We start from the raw sequence: 19,775 nt of genomic DNA on the forward strand, positions 1-19,775 counted from the left end.
GGAAATGGTGATCACGTAACCCCAGGATTCTGCAACTATAAACATACGTTAATTGCCTACTGCCTGAATTTTGATCCTGCGACTGGAGATGTTGCAGTACTGGGCAAGTACTAGTTTTAAGTTTCAGGGCCCTTGTGATTTTGAATGGTCAGTAAACAGGTGATTGTAAGTTAAGGACTACCTTAACAATTTAATTATTGCTTACTGTTAAGTGTTTCCATTTTATTTTAATTAATCTACTTACTGCCACTGTTTTTAATTTTCCTGTTACAACTATTTGCAAACACGCTGTGAATCTTCTGAAGATTTAATGGTATAGAAATCATTTTTTTTTTATTTAGAAAGTTAAAAATTTAAAATGAATTAAAAACAACAGACTTTCTGGGAGAGCAGAGCATAAAATCCTGAAGACAAAGGTTCAGTCATTCTCAGGAGGCCGCTTCATAGTTGACTGCTGACTCTGCTTCCCCTCCCCTCTGGCCACATTCCCTGCCTAGTATCTACATCAGCCTGCAGCTGGCGAATAAAAACCCTTTTAGACAAAAGCAAAAGGAGGGAGATGCAAATTGGCCACTCCCTGGCCTGCAGGTGCTCAGTAGTGGATCATTGTGGTGATGAAAGCAAGCTAGTCCTTCCAAGGCCCAATTTGAGAAGACATTTGCTGGAATTATGAGTGCTTGATAAACGGCTTTTCCCAATCAAATCTATTTAACACTGTATACAAAGAAATAGCAATAGCAATAGCAGTTAGACTTATATACCGCTTCATAGGGCTTTCAGCCCTCTCTAAGCGGTTTACAGAGTCAGCATATTGCCCCCAACAACAGTCCGGGTCCTCATTTTACCCACCTCGGAAGGATGGAAGGCTGAGTCAACCCTGAGCCGGTGAGATTTGAACAGCCGAACTGCAGAACTGCAGTCAGCTGAAGTAGCCTGCAGTGCTGCATTTAACCACTGCGCCACCTTGGCTCAACTAGTGCATTATTCTGCAGAAGAACATCTCCGGGGTCTGCACCGTGGACCGAGGGACAGAAGATATTCCTGCGGTTCAGATGGGCATGGAAAAGTTGATCTGGGCCACTTCCTGGCTTGTGGTCTGCCAGTATAGCAGCAAGTCAGAATCCTGTTAATTGCTTTTGAGTGAGACTCTTCCCAGATGGCAGTGACAAAATGTGCCGGAACGTATTTGAGAGTTGCAGCAGCAGCACCATTTCTTGTGCTTTCTCTTTCCCATCCTCAGGCACCATCTCATAGCTCTGGGCATTGCTGTGGACATCCTGGGCTGTACAGGGTCAGTGGCTGAACGGGCTGCCACCCTCCACAAGGTCATCCAGCTAGCCGTGGAGCTGTGGAGACCAGTTGGAGACCTCTTTGCCCTCTCTGCAGTGATGAAAGCTCTTCAGCTGCCACAGGTGAGGGGGTGACGGTGGGCTTGGGTGGGAGGAGAGCCAAAGATCAAGGCTAGCCTTGTGCTCCTAAGATGGGTTCACCGACAGAAGGGCGAACGACAAAAGCGCGCCCGACTAAACCGCGGTGACAAAACGGCGAGTTCTAAAGCGTGCCGAAGAATGAGCGCTGAAGCGCGGCGACAACAGCGCGCTGTAAACCTAACCCTAACGCTAACCCTAACCCTTACCTTAACTTAAATCACGCTTCTGTCGGCGCGCTGTTGTCGGTGCGTTGATGATGTCGCGTTGATGATGTCGCGGTTTTAACACCGCGGTTTTGTTGGCGCGGTTTTGTTGTCCGCGCATTTGTCGGGACACGCCTAAGATGCACCACCCAGAGAAGATGGAAAAGTATGGTTTGAGTTCAGATACTTGATCGGAAACAGCTCACCTAACAAAGCTAGCCCTGGTTTCAGTCCACATGTCGCTGTTGGAACGAAGGATGGAATGCATTTAATCTACCGAAACGTAAATATTTACTGTATATACATCCCTGTCTCTTTCTTTATTAAAGTAGAGCTTAAGTACCTGGCCAAGCCATTCATTCCACTCTGAACTGCAGAGGCTGTGCGGGCAGCTCTGTTTATGCTTCTTTCCCGTTTTGTGAATCTGCAGATCGCCCGGCTGGAGCAAACATGGAGGCATCTGCGCCAGAGCCACACCGCCAGCGCCATCGTGTATGAGAAGGAGCTCAAGCCTCTCTTGGGGAATCTGAACAGGGCTGAAGGTAGGGCCTTGCTATCATGCGCAGCTCAGGAGCCAGCAACCTTTAGAAACACCCCATTGTGCACCAGGGACACAATTTTACTTGCATCTGAGATGGAGCAACCGTTTGGGAAGTCAAGTTTAGATTTCAACTGCTCCATGGTGTATATATCACCATGCAGAAATCATCTGGGGAGTTTCCATGTAATATTGGAAACATGTAATATCGGAAACTCCTTTAGACAGCATTTTCATGAGCTAAATATATTAAGTATTCATGGAACCACTTTTAAAATAGCTGTATCCCTATTTGCACTCATTTGAAGGTGCACGTGTCCATGCTCATTCCAGAAAATTCAAAACAAAAAAAATAATATGAGCAGAGCTGGAGTTAAGTGTGCAGTGGTTTTTCTCCTTGGACTTCCTGGTCCTGCTTTAGGAGTTTCTGTCTTTTAGAGAAGGTATATATTACATCGCTCAAAGTTTGATCTTATGACCTTGCAGTCTGTTAAGAATGCCTCGAACAGAAATGTAAGTTTACTGCACCAGGGACTCATGCCCTCGTGACCTCAAGACTGGACTACTGCAATGCGCTCTACATGGGGCAGCCCTTGAAGAGTATTCGGAGACTTCAACTCATCCAGAATGCAGCCGCGCGAGCGATTGTGGGTGCACCACGGTGCACCCACGTTACACCTATCCTCCGCGAGCTGCACTGGTTACCGATCAGTCTCTGGATACGCTTCAAGGTGCTAGTCGTAACTTATAAAGCCCTTCATGGTATTGGATCTGGGTATTTGAGAGACCGCCTGCTGCCAATTACCTCCCACAGACCCATCAGATCACACAGGGTCGGCCTCCTCTGGGTTCCGTCTACCAGCCAATGCCACCTGGCTATTACCCGGGGGAGGGCCCTCTCTGTGGCAGCTCCGGCCCTCTGGAATGAACTCCCTGCAGGGATTCGGACCCTCACCTCTCTCCAGGCCTTCCGAAAAGCCGTCAAAACCTGGCTTTGCCGGCAGGCCTGGGGGTGATGAGTTCCCCTCCCCTCTCTACTTGTGTGGTTGTGTGATTGTTGCCTATTTTAATTATTTGTATTTTGTTTTTTATGTTCCCCTTTTTCCCCCCTTGAATTGTTCGCTGTCCTGAGTCCTCCCGGAGAAGGGCGGCATACAAATAATAAAATTCTATTCTATAGCCCTAAAATGCAACTTAGGGAGGATTTATTTTATTATTTTATTTTATTAATTTATGTGCTGCTTACCTTGACTCTGGGCAGTTTGAGTTCTTGTTGAGTGTTCTTGGGGAGTATTTTAATTGCCGCAAAAATGGGAAGTTGGAATAGCTCTAGTGCAGTGGTCCCCAACCCCCGGTCCGCGGACCGGTGCCGGGCCGTGGAGTACCTGGCACCGGGCCGCGCAGCGGCCGGGGGCCATGATCGCTGCAGCGGCCGGGGGCCATATTTGCAACTTTTTAGTCCTCATGAACGCGCCCTTTCTCTGCCCCCCCCGCCGCCCCAGATGTGCGGGGCTGGGGGGGCGAGGGGAGGCCCGATCTCCCCCCCCCGCCCTCTTGCTCTGCTCGCCCCGTGAGGGAAGGGGCGGCGGCGGCGGCCTCGGCCCGAACTTGGGATGCTGCTGGCGGAGGCTGCCTGGGAGACGAAACTTTGTCCGCGGACTCACCCGGCCCGCCTGCCCCGTGGAATGACGAGGGGGGGGCAGGAGGGGGCGGCGGCGCTGCATTTTCCTCCCAAGGAGAAACTAAGGTTGCGGGGGGGAGGGGCGCAGCGCGGCCGTTTCGGGGGAACTTGGGGAGCTTTGCCGTTCCGAGAGGCGCTTCGCACGCAGCCCCACCCAGGTGGGAGATGTTTTCCTCCGCCGAGGCGGGGAGGGGGGGCTTTACGTAAGACTCGCGGCGCAGCTCTGCCCCCCCTCCTGGAGTGTCACCTGCCTCCCGCCCCTCCCCTCCGCCGCAGCGCTTTTTGTGTCAGGCCGGCGGGGCTCTCGGGGGCCCTTCGGCCGCAGCCCGCCTTCTCCCCCTCTTCCCTTCATGGAGCGCGGCGCGGAGGCCCACCCCCTCGGAAGCAGCCGGCCTCCGCCGCGCCAGCCGCCCGCCCGCCCGAAGTAGGACACAGGGCCATCTTTTTCCCCCGCCGAACTGCAGTGAGGAAAAAGGGCTGCCCGAGCGAGCGGATCGCGGGGTCGGTTCCCCCTCCCTTCCCCCGACGGCCAAGGAGGAGGCGGGGCGGCCTCGTGGGCTGTCGGCCTTGGCGTGAAGGAAGCCCCCCCCCCGCCCTGCGGAACGCGCGCCCAGGATGGCCGCCTTCCCACCCGCCGGTCCGGAAGGCCGAGGGAGGCTCATCTGACTGGTCCGCGGCGATAAAAAGGTTGGGGACCACTGCTCTAGTGTATCTGGACGGTCATATATACTTATTCCAGAGTGGGCAGATTGCTGTTTTAAGGGAAATAACGTTGCCACTGTTTATATATTCCTATTAAGTGAAATTCCTTCTTACCAAGGTGCAAAGAGTGGTATTTTTCATAGAGTCAAAGATTTGGAAGAGACAGTGGAATCCAAGCAATCCTTAAGAGTAGAATTTACTTGAATACCTCTCATCGATAATTATCTAGCCGCTGTTTGAAGACCTCCGCAGTGAAGGAGAACGTACCACTTCATGTGACAGTTCTTCTGGCTGACAGCTGGGAGAGTCGGGACATTCTTCCCGACGTCTGCCCTGAATTTCCTTCCTTTCTGTTTAAATCTCACGGCCATTTGATCGGGATTCATTCATGTAATGGAGCAGCATTTGAAAGGCTGCCCATCGTGAGTTGATGGTACATGAATGCACTCCTCTGAGCAGGGCTGTTTTCCAAACATTATGTTTAAGCAGCCAAAGGTTGGTGAGTTCCCTTATCAGTCAGACTTCTAAACAAATATAGGAACAACCTTTGGAAAACGTCCAAGCCATCCAGGGTCTCCTTTGGTGAGATGGGTAGCTACGGTATGTAAATTTGATTATTATTAATAAAAAAATATGCCTTAAACTGAATTAAAATCACACTTTCTCAGCGTACAGGCTTCCCCCTAAAATGTTTACAGATAGTTTTCATTTGGGGATCACAATTGAGGCCGATAACTCAGTTGTTAACCAAAATGGCTGCTAAGTGAAACAAAAACTGTGTTTGATTTTACTTCACCCTTCCTTTAGCAATAGCAGTTAGACTTATATACCGCTTCATAGGGCTTTCAGCCCTCTCTAAGCGGTTTACAGAGTCAGCATATCGCCCCCACAGTCTGGGTCCTCATTTCACCCACCTCGGAAGGACGGAAGGCTGAGTCAACCCTGAGCCGGTGAGATTAGAACTGCTGAACTGCAGATAACAGTCAGATGAAGTGGCCTGCAGTACTGCACCCTAACCACTGCGCCACCTTGGCTCAGATAGATAGATAGATGATAGATAGATAGATAGATAGATAGATAGATAGATAGATAGATAGATAGATATAGCAATAGCAATAGCAATAGCAGTTAGACTTATATACCGCTTCATAGGGCTTTCAGCCCTCTCTAAGCGGTTTACAGAGTCAGCATATCGCCCCCAACAACAATCCAGGTCCTCATTTTACCCACCTCGGAAGGATGGAAGGCTGAGTCAACCTTGAGCCGGTGAGATTAGCAATAGCAATAGCAGTTAGACTTATATACCGCTTCATAGGGCTTTCAGCCCTCTCTAAGCGGTTTACAGAGAGTCAGCATATCGCCCCCAACAACAGTCCGGGTCCTCATTTCACCCACCTCGGAAGGATGGAAGGCTGAGTCAACCCTGAGCCGATGAGATTAGCAATAGCAATAGCAGTTAGACTTATATACCGCTTCATAGGGCTTTCAGCCCTCTCTAAGCGGTTTACAGAGTCAGCATATTGCCCCCAACAACAGTCCGGGTCCTCATTTCACCCACCTCGGAAGGATGGAAGGCTGAGTCAACCTTGAGCCGGTGAGATTAGCAATAGCAATAGCAGTTAGACTTATATACCGCTTCATAGGGCTTTCAGCCCTCTCTAAGCGGTTTACAGAGTCAGCATATCGCCCCCAACAACAGTCCGGGTCCTCATTTCACCCACCTCGGAAGGATGGAAGGCTGAGTCAACCTTGAGCCGGTGAGATTAGCAATAGCAATAGCAGTTAGACTTATATACCGCTTCATAGGGCTTTCAGCCCTCTCTAAGCGGTTTACAGAGTCAGCATATCGCCCCCACAGTCTGGGTCCTCATTTTACCCACCTTGGAAGGATGGAAGGCTGAGTCAACCTTGAGCCGGTGAGATTTGAACCGCCGAACTGCAGATAACAAGTCAGCTGAAGTGGCCTGCAGTACAGCACTCTAACCACTGCGCCACCTCGGCTCTAACACACTTTACACACTGCAAAGGTCATACGTGCGAGGGTTGATTGCAAAGCCAGTTTGGTCTAGTGGTCAAGGCGTCAGGCTAGAAAGCGGGAGATTGTAAGTTCAAGTCCTGGCCCAGCCCTGAAAGCCAGCTGGGTGACTTTGGGCCAGTCACTTTCTCTCAGCCCAACCAACCTCGCAGGGCTGTTGTTGTGGGGGAACAATAGGAGGAAGGTGTTGGGTACATTTGTTGCTTGCTCTACATGGGGCAGCCTTTGAAGAGTATTTGGAGACTTCAACTCATCCAGAATGCAGCCGCGTGAGCGATTGTGGGTGCACCTCGGTTCACCCACGTTACACCTATCCTCCGCGAGCTGCACTGGTTACCGATCGGTCTCTGGATACGCTTCAAAGTGCTAGTCGTCACTTATAAAGCCCTTCCTGGTATTGGACCTGGGTACTTGAGAGACCGCCTGCTGCCAATTACCTCCCAAAGACCCATTAGATCACACAGGGCTGGCCTCCTCCGGGTTCCGTCTACCAGCCAATGCCACCTGGCTACTACCCGGGGGAGAGCCTTCTCTGTAGCAGCTCCGGCCCTTTGGAACGAACTCCCCCCGCAGGGATTCGGACCCTCACCTCTCTCCAGGCCTTCCGGAAAGCCGTCAAAACCTGGCTGTGCCGGCAGGCCTGGGGTTGATGAGTTCCCCTCCCCTCTCGACCTGTATGGCCGTATGACTCTTGTGTATTTTAATTACGTGTATTGTGTTTGTATCCCCTTTTCCCCTTTCGAGTTGTTCGCCGCCCTGAGTCCCTCCCGGAGAAGGGCGGCATACAAATAAATTAAATCTACAATCTACAATCTATTTGTAATAATAATAATAAATGCAAGATACATTACTGCTGCAATTGTGAAGAGTTGTTAAATAAGGACTACCCGTAATTCTGTCTGTGATCTAAAAGGCTTATTATTGTCTGTGGCCTGCAGGGAATTCTGCCTTCTCCCCAAAGGAGGTTGCAGTTCCTCATATCCTGCCACTTCTCAGCCTCATGGAAGGAGAGCAACTGTGGGATGACAACGAGGAGACGTGTGAGGTCCTCCTGCGGACGCTGGAAGCAGCTCGCTTTGTTGCCACCAACACTGGCGCTTATGGCATCAGGGCCGAGGCCAGACTTCAAGGTGGGGGCTGCTCTTGGCTGTCATAGCTGGCCTTTATCTATGCACCTTGGTTGTTCAGATTTTTCAGCTCAGATTGGCTCGTGAGCATCCAGGTGCCCTCTTGCATGGAATACAGGTGCATGAATAGCAGCCCGGAAGAAAGCTGTCAGTCGTGGTGGACTGCACTGGAATAGGCAGGTTCTAAGGCAGTGTTTCTCAACCTTGGCAACTTGAAGATGTCTGGACTTCAACTCCCAGAATTCCCCAGCCAGCGAATGCTGTTCTAAGCCATTCCTAGCTCACTGAGAGTTTGGGCTATCCTCTCAGTCCTATCTATCTTGCAATAGCAATAGCAGTTAGACTTATATACCGCTTCCTAGGGCTTTCAGCCCTCTCTAAGCGGTTCACAGAGTCAGCATATCGCCCCCAACAACAATCCGGGTCCTCATTTCACCCACCTCGGAAGGATGGAAGGCTGAGTCAACCCTGAGCCGGTGAGATTAGAACTGCCAAACTGCAGATAGCAGTCACCTGAAGTGGCCTGCAGTACTGCACCCTAACCACTGCGCCACCTCGGCTCTATTAATGTGCTTAAATAGTCAGGCTCTCTAGGAATTCTGGGAGTTGCAGTCCAATCTCCCTGAAGGGCTCCAATCCTGGGAAACTCCCATGCAATATCTCAAGGGGATTCTCCCTTAGCAATAGCAATAGCAGTTAGACTTATATGCCGCTTCATAGGGCTTTCAGCCCTCTCTAAGCGGTTTACAGAGTCAGCATATCGCCCCACAGTCTGGGTCCTCATTTCACCCACCTCGGAAGGATGGAAGGCTGAGTCAACCTTGAGCCAGTAAGATTTGAACCGCCGAACTGCAGATAGCAGTCAGCTGAAGTGGCCTGCAGTACTGCACCCTAACCACTGCGCCACCTCGGCTATTAGAAGTGCGCAGCAGTCAGATCCAAAGTGGGCATTCTTACTGTACCGGCTGGCTGCTCCATAAAGGACACAAGCCTTTTCCTGGGTTTGCAGGAGAGTGACGTGGCTCAGAAAAATGCTTGGCTGGTTTCCGGCGGTGACACAGTCACATCCTGTCACACCTCCTTAACTTGGACGTGTTTTCTTGAGCCTGAACAGCTGCAGCACCAATGCCAGAAAGGTGTGGCAGGCGGAGCTCATTCCAGAAGGGAAGCATTTTTGCTTAGTTCATATCTGAATACTACACGCCTTTCTGAGTCACTTTTCAATCTTTGCTAAGCAAAACACGAGCTCAAGCTTTCTAAGAGTAAATTATGGCAGACCCGCGACATAGCAAGCCACAAACTAGGTTGGCCAGATGTCAACTTTTAAAAAGCCAAAATCTCAAAATGAGAACATACATCTTCCAACTCTTGATTGGAATCTCGTGAGCTGGTTGGTTTTAATTATTGCAGTTGCTTTATTATTAAAAAATGAGGTATCTGGTGGCATGGCATCTGTGGGTACCATATTCCTAATCTCTAAAGTAAGTCATTTGACTTTAACTGAAATTATTTTACTTTGAAGAGCCGAGGTGGCGCAATGGTTAGGGTGCAGTACTGCAGGCCACTTCAGCTGACTGTTATCTGCAGTTCGGCGGTTCAAATCTCACCGGCTCAGGGTTGACTCAGCCTTCCATCCTTCCGAGGTGGGTGAAATTAGGACCCGGATTGTGGGGGCGATATGCTGACTCTGTAAACCGCTTAGAGAGGGCTGAAAGCCCTATGAAGCGGTATATAAGTCTAACTGCTATTGCTATTGCTATTTAAAAGAACGAAGAATTATATGGTACTTTTCTGCACAGAATCTGCACAGTTTCTGCAGGCCAGAGAAAAGAGCTTTAGCGATTCCATTCTTGTTGGTGTGTATGTATGTATGGAAGTGACATTGGAAGGCACACACAGCCTTTTTCATGAGTGAGCAATGTGAGGGGCCAAGATGCTGGGGTGGCGCAGTGGTTAGGGTGCAGTACTGCAGGCCACTTCAGCTGACTGCTATCTGCAGTTTGGCGGTTCTAATCTCACCGGCTCAAGGTTGACTCAGCCTTCCATCCTTCCGAGGTGGGTGAAATGAGGACCCAGACTGTGGGGGCGATATGCTGATTCTGTAAACCGCTTAGAGAGGGCTGAAAGCCCTATGAAGCGGTATATAAGTCTAACTGCTATTGCTACTGCTATTATTTTATAGCTTATCTTGGTGTTTAAACCCAGCCTTGGTGTGAGTGTCATTGTATTATTCTGGAGTAAATAATTCTGTTATACAGATAGTTCTCCAGTTACGACCAGTCACTTAATAACCGAAGTTACAAGGGCCCTGAAAAGTTAAATTTATAGTCTCTCCTCGAAGTTACAACTTCCCCCACCACCTCCAAAGTCATGTGGTCAAATTTCAGGTGCTTGGCAATTGGCTCGCTTAAGTGTATAAAGCTGAATTTGGACTTGCAACCCCTGATTCACATGGGTCTTTGTGACCCATTTAATGACTGTCATAAAATCGAGTCCAGCCATGTGGTGACTTGATTTATAACCACCACAGCCAAAATTCTAGGCTCAGTTGTCACAAAACAACTGTACCTACATTGGTTATATTAATCCTTTTTGTTCTGGCCTTCTCTTACTGGAGGTTCAGTCTTATTCTGAATCTGGTATGTGTAGCTTAGTACAGGGGTCTCCAAACTTGGCAACTTTAAGACTTGTGGACTTCAACTCCCAGAATTCCTCAGCCAGCAAAGCTGGCTGAGGAATTCTGAGAGCTGAAGTCCACAGGTCTTAAAGTTGCCAAGGTTGGAGACCATTGATATACCATCAAGGTTGGAGACCATTGATAAACCATCAAGCCAGTTGGCTGAGGAATTCTGGGAGCTGAAGTCCACAGGTCTTAAAGTTGCCAAGGTTGGAGACCATTGATATACCATCAAGGTTGGAGACCATTGATAAACCATCAAGCCAGCTGGCTGAGGAATTCTGGGAGCTGAAGTCCACAGGTCTTAAAGTTGCCAAGGTTGGAGACCATTGATATACCATCAAGGTTGGAGACCATTGATAAGCCATCAAGCCAGCTGGCTGAGGAATTCTGGGAGCTGAAGTCCACAAGTCTTAAAGTTGCCAAGGTTTGGAGAACCCTGGCTTAGCAGATCCATTTCCCACTAGCAGATGACACATCATAAGAAGACAGTTAGCTAATAATAGGATGGGCCCTCTGTGTGGTACTGATTTGAGGCTACGGATTCAGCTCATGTTTTCCTTTTTACATCCTTTCCTCCACTCAGGATTCCAGAGCACTCCAGAACTCCTGGAAGTATTTCAGACGGAGTTCTCCCTTCGGTTATTCTGGGGCTGTAAAGGAGCGCAGGCGGAACGGCGTGAACGACACAAGAAATTTGAACGGATCTTGACTGTGCTTTCTCAGAAACTAGAGTGAACTCATGGGAGAAGTATTCCTCCCTTCCCCCTCTGCCAGGCCAGCTGGAATGCAAGGCAACGGGTGGCAGAGATGATTAGTAAGAGGAGGATCACTCAGTGCCAGAATGAGATGTTGACCGGCATGAAACTTGAAGGCCTTCCAAGGAATGAATGAGCAGGAGGAACTCCTCCGTGGTAGACATTCCTTCTAGATCAACAGGGCCAGGGCTGTGGGAAGAAGAAATCTGGAAGCATTTTTAACCTATGCAAAGGAACCAGCCTGCAATAAAGAAAGTAGAGGATTGTTTTTAATTGGTATGTGCTATGAAAATAACTTTGCTCTCTGCCTATTCTTGCCCGATTTAGAAATTTCACAGCATTGGTTTAACAGACCCCAAAACCAGAAAATCACAGCTTCCAGGATTGTTATCTGCACCCAAAAGTTTTAAATCCATTCATATCCAAGTTAGACGGGTTCCAAGAATCCCTCCTGAATAGAAAAGCATTCTTCCTCAGTTGGAATATTTTTTCCTGTTTTTATATAGTTGTGATTCCGTTATGCAGGGCTGAATTCTGCAGTTAATATTTTTCCCTTTTTATTAAAAGTATGAGTCATGTATTACATGGAAAGCAACTTGCAACTGGTCTTTCCAGAATTTTTCTTCAACTTGAACGGTACTTGAGGAAAGTACTTTTATTGACAAGAGGTTGCCTTAAGAAGGGTTTTCTCCCTTACCTATACAACACCCGTGACCCGTCAAAACCGCGCTCGACTAAGCAGCGCCCGATTAAACCGCGTTGCTGACGTCATCAACAGGGCGACAACAGCCAGCGCGGAGAAAGAAGGGCGCTTTAAATAGCGCTTTGAAAGCAAGCCGATTCAACTTAAGGTAAGGGTTAGGTTAGGGTTAGGTTAAGGGTTAGGGTTAGGTTAAGGGTTAGGGTTAGGGTTAGGGTTAGGTTTAGGGTTAGGTTTAGGGTTAGGATTAGGTTTAGGGTTAGGTTAAGGATTAGGTTTAGGGTTAGGATTAGGTTTAGGGTTAGGTTTAGGGTTAGGATTAGGTTTAGGGTTAGGTTTAGGGTTAGGTTTAGGGTTAGGTTAAGGGTTAGGATTAGGATTAGGTTTAGGTTAAGGGTTAAGTTTAGGGTTAGGTTTAGGGTTAGGTTAAGGGTTAGGATTAGGTTTAGGATTAGGTTTAGGGTTAGGTTAAGGGTTAGGTTAAGGGTTAGGGTTAGGTTAAGGGTTAGGGTTAGGGTTAGGGTTAGGTTAAGGGTTAGGATTAGGTTTAGGGTTAGGATTAGGTTTAGGGTTAGGTTAAGGGTTAGGATTAGGTTTAGGTTAAGGGTTAGGGTTAGGTTAAGGGTTAGGATTAGGTTTAGGTTTAGGTTAAGGGTTAGGTTTAGGATTAGGTTTAGGGGGGTTAGGTTTAGGGGTTAATTTTAGGTTTAGGGTTTACAGCGTGCTTCTGTCTCCGCGCTGTTGTCGCCCTGTTGATGACGTCAGTGACGCGGTTTAGTCGGACGCGGTTTAGTCGGACGCGGTTTTGTGGTGGAACCTACAATACCTTGACAGCAGTTCAAGCGCGGAGAAAGCTTATATGTATCTCTTTTAATATAATACCAGTGGGAGTTCATGAAAGGTTTTCCCCAGCATCCAAAGCCAGTCCCTGAAGAACTGGGTATGACAAAAGAAAGACTTCCAACAGGATTCCCAGTGGGATGCTGTTTTCTCCCATGATCCAGAGATGGCCACCAACTTGGATAACTTTAATGAAGAATCATGAAGTTACCCATAGCTAACCGCATCATATCTCTCTGTCTCTCTCTTTCTCTCACTCACTCACTCACTCACTCTTTCTCTCTTTTGCTGAGGAACATAACAGAAAAGTATTGCTATAGTTGTGGATCCTTCTACTTGGCCACAATGGGAAGGGAAGACAACGCTAGATGAGTCTTCGGTCTGACGCAGTGCAGTTCTTAGTTCTTTTATTTCTCCAGCAGACGCTAGCAGCTACTCCCATAGTAAGGCATTCCCCACCCCCACCCCACCCCCCCAATCCACGTGGACAGTACTCGGCCCCCCCTCTCCAGATCTACGAACAATCCTTTTGCAACAGAAGCACTTTTGCCTAGTTGAGCACAAGTGGAGGTGAGGGGGAACATTCCCCCAACTGGTCTACCAATAGTGCTGGTCCAGTGTCAGACAAACAACACACCTGTTTCCTCCTTCCCCTCCCCCACTCTCTGTCCCCAACTTTTGTGCTGTCGGCTGCCTTGGCTTCCTGTGGCGTTTGCCTCCTTGATTTTTTCCTCCAGTTCTCACTCCCGTTGTGGTGTCCACTTCGCACAACGGAAAGGCAGAGGATCATCCTTTAGCTCCCAAACAGTGACGTAAATGCTGCAGATGTTAAAAAAGTCCACGCCTGGAGTCCAGAGGGACGAAAAGGCAACTGCACAGGCACCCACTAATTAATTCCCCCCCCTATTATTTACATAAAGTGTAAAAGGCACCCAGAAATACATTCCGCATCTTGAGAGAGAGAGAGAGAAGGGAGGGGCAAAGTTTTGTTCCCCTTCCCTTCCAAGGCTGGAGGGATAAAGAGCCGAGGCTACGTGACAGATTACGGGAACGTGTCAAACCGAATGGTAAAACAAATTGGTCACTGTATAAAACGACTTAAGAATACACGAGTGTCTTCTTTAAAAGAAACCGAGGCAGAAGAGGAAGAGGCCAGAGCCACCTGGTTTTTCCTACTTGGTGTCATGTATTCCCAAGGGGGAAACAAACCGGGTGATTCTGGCGCAGGCACTTTTGGAGTGGCTGAAGGAGCCGGGCTAATCAAATCCAAGAAAACGATAAAGTGCATTTCAAGGAAAGAATATAGAGATGTTGGTCTGGCACCAGTGTGGCCCTCGGACAAGACAGCTATGGTGAACCATTGAAGTAGCACTGGGAGTGACTGGTGTGGCCAGCAACTATCCTCCACACACACCCCCCCCTCCTCTGCTTCTAGTCAAAAGAACAGGCATAGCAGCAATCTTAAGGAGACACATTCCAGGCTTTCTAATCCAACCCGGTCTCCTCCTTGAATATGGACACACACACACACACACCCCGATTCCCAAGCGCCCATAATCCCCTTGAGGTTTGGACACAGTCTACTGAACGCAGCATAAAAGCAGAAGCTTTTTCCCTGGAGAGAGAGAAAGCGCCCTTTGCTCTGGCCAACCTGGCAGAGAAAGGAGGGACAGCCAGCTCCACTACTTGAAATAGGAACCGCAGTCCTTTCTGCTACCGCAGCGCCGCATTTCATCTGACGGGGCAACTACCACAGTCCAGAGCCGTTGAATTCAGGAATCTTCCTGTGTGCAAAAATTGCACGTTTTTTTCTTTATCTACTTTGGCTGAAGGGTAAATTCCTACGGAACGTTTTGTAACTCTGCCATGAAGATGGTGGAGGAAAGGAGGAGCAGTTACTAGCTGGAAGTCAACCCCGTCCCCCCGCCTCTCGTACTCCCCATCGGAGGAGGCCTTGCTTTCAGCTGGCTACAGCCATCATACTCTGCTAGTCAGTTCTTGTCTTGCAGTAGAGTGATTTGGTGCAAATTCCTTCTTTTTTTTTACCGTCTCAGCCAGAGCAAATATCACGGAGCTGTTTCCAGGCAATTGAAACTCCAACCCTCTCTTCCATCCAGAGACTGATGTTGGTGCAGCTCCTGGAACTTGGCTATCAGTTCCCCCCCCCCCCCTACTCAGTTCGCATTCAGTCGCAAATAGGAGGTAGGGACGTAACCCTCGCCCGCTTTACTACGCCTTCGCACACGGGTCCACCCATCGCCTTTGTCTTCCTCCATCAGGTGGAGCTCTTCGCCTTCCTGCATGGAGATGGTGCCCTCGCTGGAACCTTTGGGGAGCAAACGAAGGAGAAAGGGCATTGATTAGTTGAAGGCGAGAATACCTGGGGGGCAAAACTGTTCAAACCATCAGCAGCTGCCGGGGAAGAATTGGGGTGGGTGAATGATGTGCCAAGACTTTAAAGCAGGATAGCAATAGCAGTTAGACTTATACACCGCTTCATAGGGCTTTCAGCCCTCTCTAAGCAGTTTACAGAGTCAGCCTATCGCCCCCACAGTCTGGGTCCTCATTTCACCCACCTCGGAAGGATGGAAGGCTGAGTCAACCTTGAGCCAGTGAGATTAGTAATAGCAATAGCAGTTAGACTTATATACCGCTTCATAGGGCTTTCAGCCCTCTCTAAGCAGTTTACAGAGTCAGCATATCGCCCCCACAGTCTGGGTCCTCATTTCACCCACCTCGGAAGGATGGAAGGCTGAGTCAACCTTGAGCCAGTGAGATTAGTAATAGCAATAGCAGTTAGACTTATATACCGCTTCATAGGGCTTTCAGCCCTCTCTAAGCAGTTTACAGAGTCAGCATATCGCCCCCACAGTCTGGGTCCTCATTTCACCCACCTCGGAAGGATGGAAGGCTGAGTCAACCTTGAGCCAGTGAGATTAGTAATAGCAATAGCAGTTAGACTTATATACCGCTTCATAGGGCTTTCAGCCCTCTCTAAGCAGTTTACAGAGTCAGCATATCGCCCCCACAGTCTGGGTCCTCATTTCACCCACCTCGGAAGGATGGAAGGCTGAGTCAACCTTGAGCCAGTGAGATTAGTAATAGCAATAGCAGTTAAGACTTATATACCGCTTCATAGGGCTTTCAGCCCTCTCTAAGCGGTTTACAGAGTCAGCATATCGCCCCCAACAACAATCCGGGTCCTCATTTCACCCACCTCGGAAGGATGGAAGGCTGAGTCAACCTTGAGCCGGTGAGATTAGAACCGCTGAACTGCAGAAGTAGCCTGCAGTGCTGCATTTAACCAGTGCTTTTTGTCTAATTCAAAATTTCAGGGCATCGATAATTTTTTTCACTCAAAACTGTTTCCCTGCAGTTGGCAGATTACTGAGCTGTTTATTATAATGGACGGAAAAAAATTACATTCACAAAAAATTCAGCGGGAGGGGGGGAATCAAATGAATACTATACCCTGTTTTTTTTTAAAAAAATTGTTATTAAGACAGACTTAACACTTGCCTCTGTGGCCTTAACGCTGTCACCATTGTGGCCCCAAGAGTAGAACAAAAGAGACACACTTAGTGGATGCTCCCTCCACAGCACTGTTCTTGAGACTAGGAGAAAGCAATTGCTCTTTGGAGAAAAAAGGACTATTGACATGCATTCAGAGGTGGGTTTCTACCGGTTCGCACCAGTTCGGTAGAACCGGTTCGTCAAATCTACCGAACCGGTTAGAAGAGGTTCCACCAGAAAGCAGGCCACACCTACAGAAGAGGTTCCAAATTTTTTTTTTGAAACCCACCACTCACACACACACACACACAAACAGACTCACACAGAGAGAGAAAGAGAAAGAAAGGAAGAAATAAAAAAGGAAAAAGAAAGAAAAAGAGAGATGAAAGAAAAAAAGGAAAAAGGGACAGAGACAAAAGGAATGAGAGAGAGAGAGAGAGAGAGAGAGAGAGAGAGAGAACACATGGCCGGCAAGCCACTCCCACCAGGTCACATGGGTGGCAAGCCACTCCCACAAAGGAGGCCACACCCACAGAGTAGGTTCCAAAAATTTTTGAAACCCACCACACACAGACACAGAGTGAGAGAGAAAGAGAAAGAAAGGAAGAAATAAATAAATAAAAAAGAAAGAAAAAGTGAGAGAGAGATGAAAGAAAAAAAGGAAAAAGGGACAGAGAGACAAAAGGAAGGAAGGAAAGAGAGAGAGAGAGAGAGAGAGAACACATGGCCGGCAAGCCACTCCCACCAGGTCACATGGGTGGCAAGCCACTCCCACAAAGGAGGCCACACCCACAGAGTAGGTTCGAAATTTTTTTTGAAACCCACCACTGACATCCATGGTGCAAATAACACATACACGCACCAAACACCCCCCTCTTCCCCCCCACATATAATTGTGCCTTCTGAGGATGCAAGCTTTCACGATTAGGTATTTTGAAAAGCAGTTTCCTAATCCTTTGTGGTAAAAACAGTGCAATTAAAAATAGTCTGGGCAAGACTAGTGAAGAGCTGTGGGCTATTTCATGCTGAAACTTGGACAACTCAGTTATCATTGCTCTTCTGAACAGAAGCCTGCATTAAACCAGTGTTTCTCAACCTTGGCAACTTGAAGATGTCCGGACTTCAACTCCCAGAATTCCCCAGCCAGCATATGCTGGCTGGGGAATTCTGGGAGTTGAAGTCCGGACATCTTCAAGTTACCAAGGTTGAGAAACACTGCATTAAACGCCCATAAAAGTGAGATATGTACATGGCTAAGAATGTCAGCCCAGAATGGTTACCTCACATCTCGAGTGAAAGGTTGGGATTTAAAGAACTCGAATAATCTTTTCTTTTTTTAAAAAAGCATTTCTGTTCAGGAGTCACTTGGACTCTGTCTAAATCTAATGAATTAAATCAATGCCAAATTATTTTATATAAGTAATTGGAACTGCAGGTTTTAAATCAATTTTTGGTAGAGAACCAATCATGCATTTTGGGGGGGGGGGGATGGGGGGGGGCAAAGAAGAGAGGAAGGCAGGATTAGGAAATAATGCTAGGAGAGGCAGAGAAAGAGAAAGTAAAAGCCTAAAAGTGACAGATCTAAATTCCTTCCCCAAGACAGGCAAAATCACAAGACATGAAGAATAATACGTCCCATTCTACTGGGTGTATTTATTTCACAAGCCGAGGTGGCGCAGTGGTTAGAGTGCTGTACTGCAGGCTACTTCAGCTGACTGCAGTTCGGCTGTTCAAATCTCACCGGCTCAGGGTTGACTCAGCCTTCCATCCTTCCGAGGTGGGTGAAATGAGGACCCGGATTGTTGTTGGGGGCGATATGCTGACTATGTAAACCGCTTAGAGAGGGCTGAAAGCCCTATGAAGCGGTATATAAGTCTAACTGCTATTGCTATTGCTATCTATCTATCTATCTATCTATCTATCTATCTATCTATCTATCTATCTATCTATCTATCTATCTATCCATATCTCTTATCTATCTATCTATCTATCTATCTATCTATCTATCTATCTATCTATCTATCTATCTATCTATCATCTATCTATCTATCTATCTATCTATCTATCTATCTATCTATCTATCATCTATCTATCATCTATCTATCTATCATCTATCTATCTATCATCTATCTATCTATCTATCTATCTATCTATCTATCTATCTATCTATCTATCTATCTATCTATCTATCTATCGCCAAGGTGGTGCAGTGGTTAGGGTGCAGTACTGCAGGCCACTTCAGCTGACTGTTATCTGCAGTTCAGCGGTTCTAATCTCACCGGCTCAGGGTTGACTCAGCCTTCCATCCTTCCGAGGTGGGTGAAATGAGGACCTGGATTGTTGTTGGGGGCGATATGCTGACTCTGTAAACCGCTTAGAGAGGCCTGAAAGCCCTATGAAGCGGTATATAAGTCTAACTGCTATTGCTATTGCTATTGCTATTGCTATCTATCATCTATCTATCTATCTATCTATCTATCTATCTATCTATCTATCTATCTATCTATCTATCTATCTATCTATCCATATCTCTTATCTATCTATCTATCTATCTATCTATCTATCTATCTATCTATCTATCTATCTATCTATCTATCTATCTATCTATCTATCTATCTATCTATCTAATCTATCTATCTATCATCTATCTATCTATCTATCTATCTATCTATCTATCTATCTATCTATCTATCTATCTATCTATCTATCTATCATCTATCTAGAGCCAAGGTGGTGCAGTGGTTAGGGTGCAGTACTGCAGGCCACTTCAGCTGACTGCAGTTCTGCAGTTCAGCTGTTCAAATCTCACTCAGCTCAGGGTTGACTCAGCCTTCCATCCTTCCGAGGTGGGTGAAATGAGGACCCGGATTGTTGTTGGGGGCGATATGCTGACTCTGTAAACCACTTAGAGAGGGCTGAAAGCCCTATGAAGCGGTATGTAAGTCTAACTGCTATTGCGATTGCTACAAGGCAGTCCCTCTAAGCCAGCCGAACCAAAAGGATACATGTTTTGCCTCTGGTCTCAGCTATTCCACACAAACACAGCAACTCCCGAAGCTTCCCAAGATGCTATACCTTCAAACTGATACATGGCCACGCAGGTTCCGATGGGCGAGCCCAATTCCTCTTCAAAGTCCTCATCAAACTCTGTGTAAATGGGTTGGTTGAGCGTGTCCTGGCTCTCGTTAGAATGAGTAGTTTCCGGGCTAGAAGGAGAAAAGCCAGTATTGGGTATTTTTGTTGGCATTACAATCCATGGGGGGAGGGGATGCAGGGAAAAGCAAATCTGACGCCATCGTAATGAAGATAAAAATATTGCTTCTTGTAAGAAAGCTTCAACTGGCCTCCCTGATGGGACTTAACAATCTCTCTTTTTTCTTGATGTCACTAGTGAATAGATATACTCTAGGGAATATCTCCGTGATAGCCTCCTGCCACATACCTCCCAGCGTCCGATAAGATCTCACAGGATGGGCCTTCTCCGGGTGCCGTCGAGTAGACAATGTCGTTTGGCGGCTCCTCGAGGGAGGGCTTTCTCTGTAGCTGCCCCGGCCCTTTGGAACGATCTACC

General features: G+C 47.7%; 2 protein-coding genes across 5 annotated transcripts in view; one reads left to right on the forward strand and one right to left on the reverse strand.

Moving 5' to 3' along the window:
* The window catches only part of SH2D3A (SH2 domain containing 3A), a 35,211-nt gene extending 23,787 nt beyond the window's left edge, over positions 1 to 11,424 (forward strand). For all 4 annotated transcript variants that reach the window (XM_032211925.1, XM_032211922.1, XM_032211923.1 and 1 more), the window contains exons 7-10: positions 1,241 to 1,412; positions 2,064 to 2,175; positions 7,528 to 7,719; positions 10,980 to 11,424. In XM_032211925.1, coding sequence (XP_032067816.1) covers positions 1,241 to 1,412; positions 2,064 to 2,175; positions 7,528 to 7,719; positions 10,980 to 11,131 — 628 coding nt within the window. In that variant the 3' untranslated portion in view covers positions 11,132 to 11,424. The remainder of the gene's footprint in view (positions 1 to 1,240; positions 1,413 to 2,063; positions 2,176 to 7,527; positions 7,720 to 10,979) is intronic.
* A 2,444-nt stretch (positions 11,425 to 13,868) lies between these two features.
* Positions 13,869 to 19,775, reverse strand: part of TRIP10 (thyroid hormone receptor interactor 10) — a 94,361-nt gene continuing 88,454 nt past the window's right edge. Inside the window, 2 exon segments of the mRNA XM_032210981.1 lie at positions 13,869 to 15,017; positions 19,280 to 19,410. Of these exon segments, the coding sequence (XP_032066872.1) occupies positions 14,866 to 15,017; positions 19,280 to 19,410 (283 nt within the window). The 3' untranslated portion in view covers positions 13,869 to 14,865.

This window comes from Thamnophis elegans, chromosome 2, assembly GCF_009769535.1.
Source record: "Thamnophis elegans isolate rThaEle1 chromosome 2, rThaEle1.pri, whole genome shotgun sequence".
Classification (NCBI taxonomy): domain Eukaryota; kingdom Metazoa; phylum Chordata; class Lepidosauria; order Squamata; family Colubridae; genus Thamnophis; species Thamnophis elegans.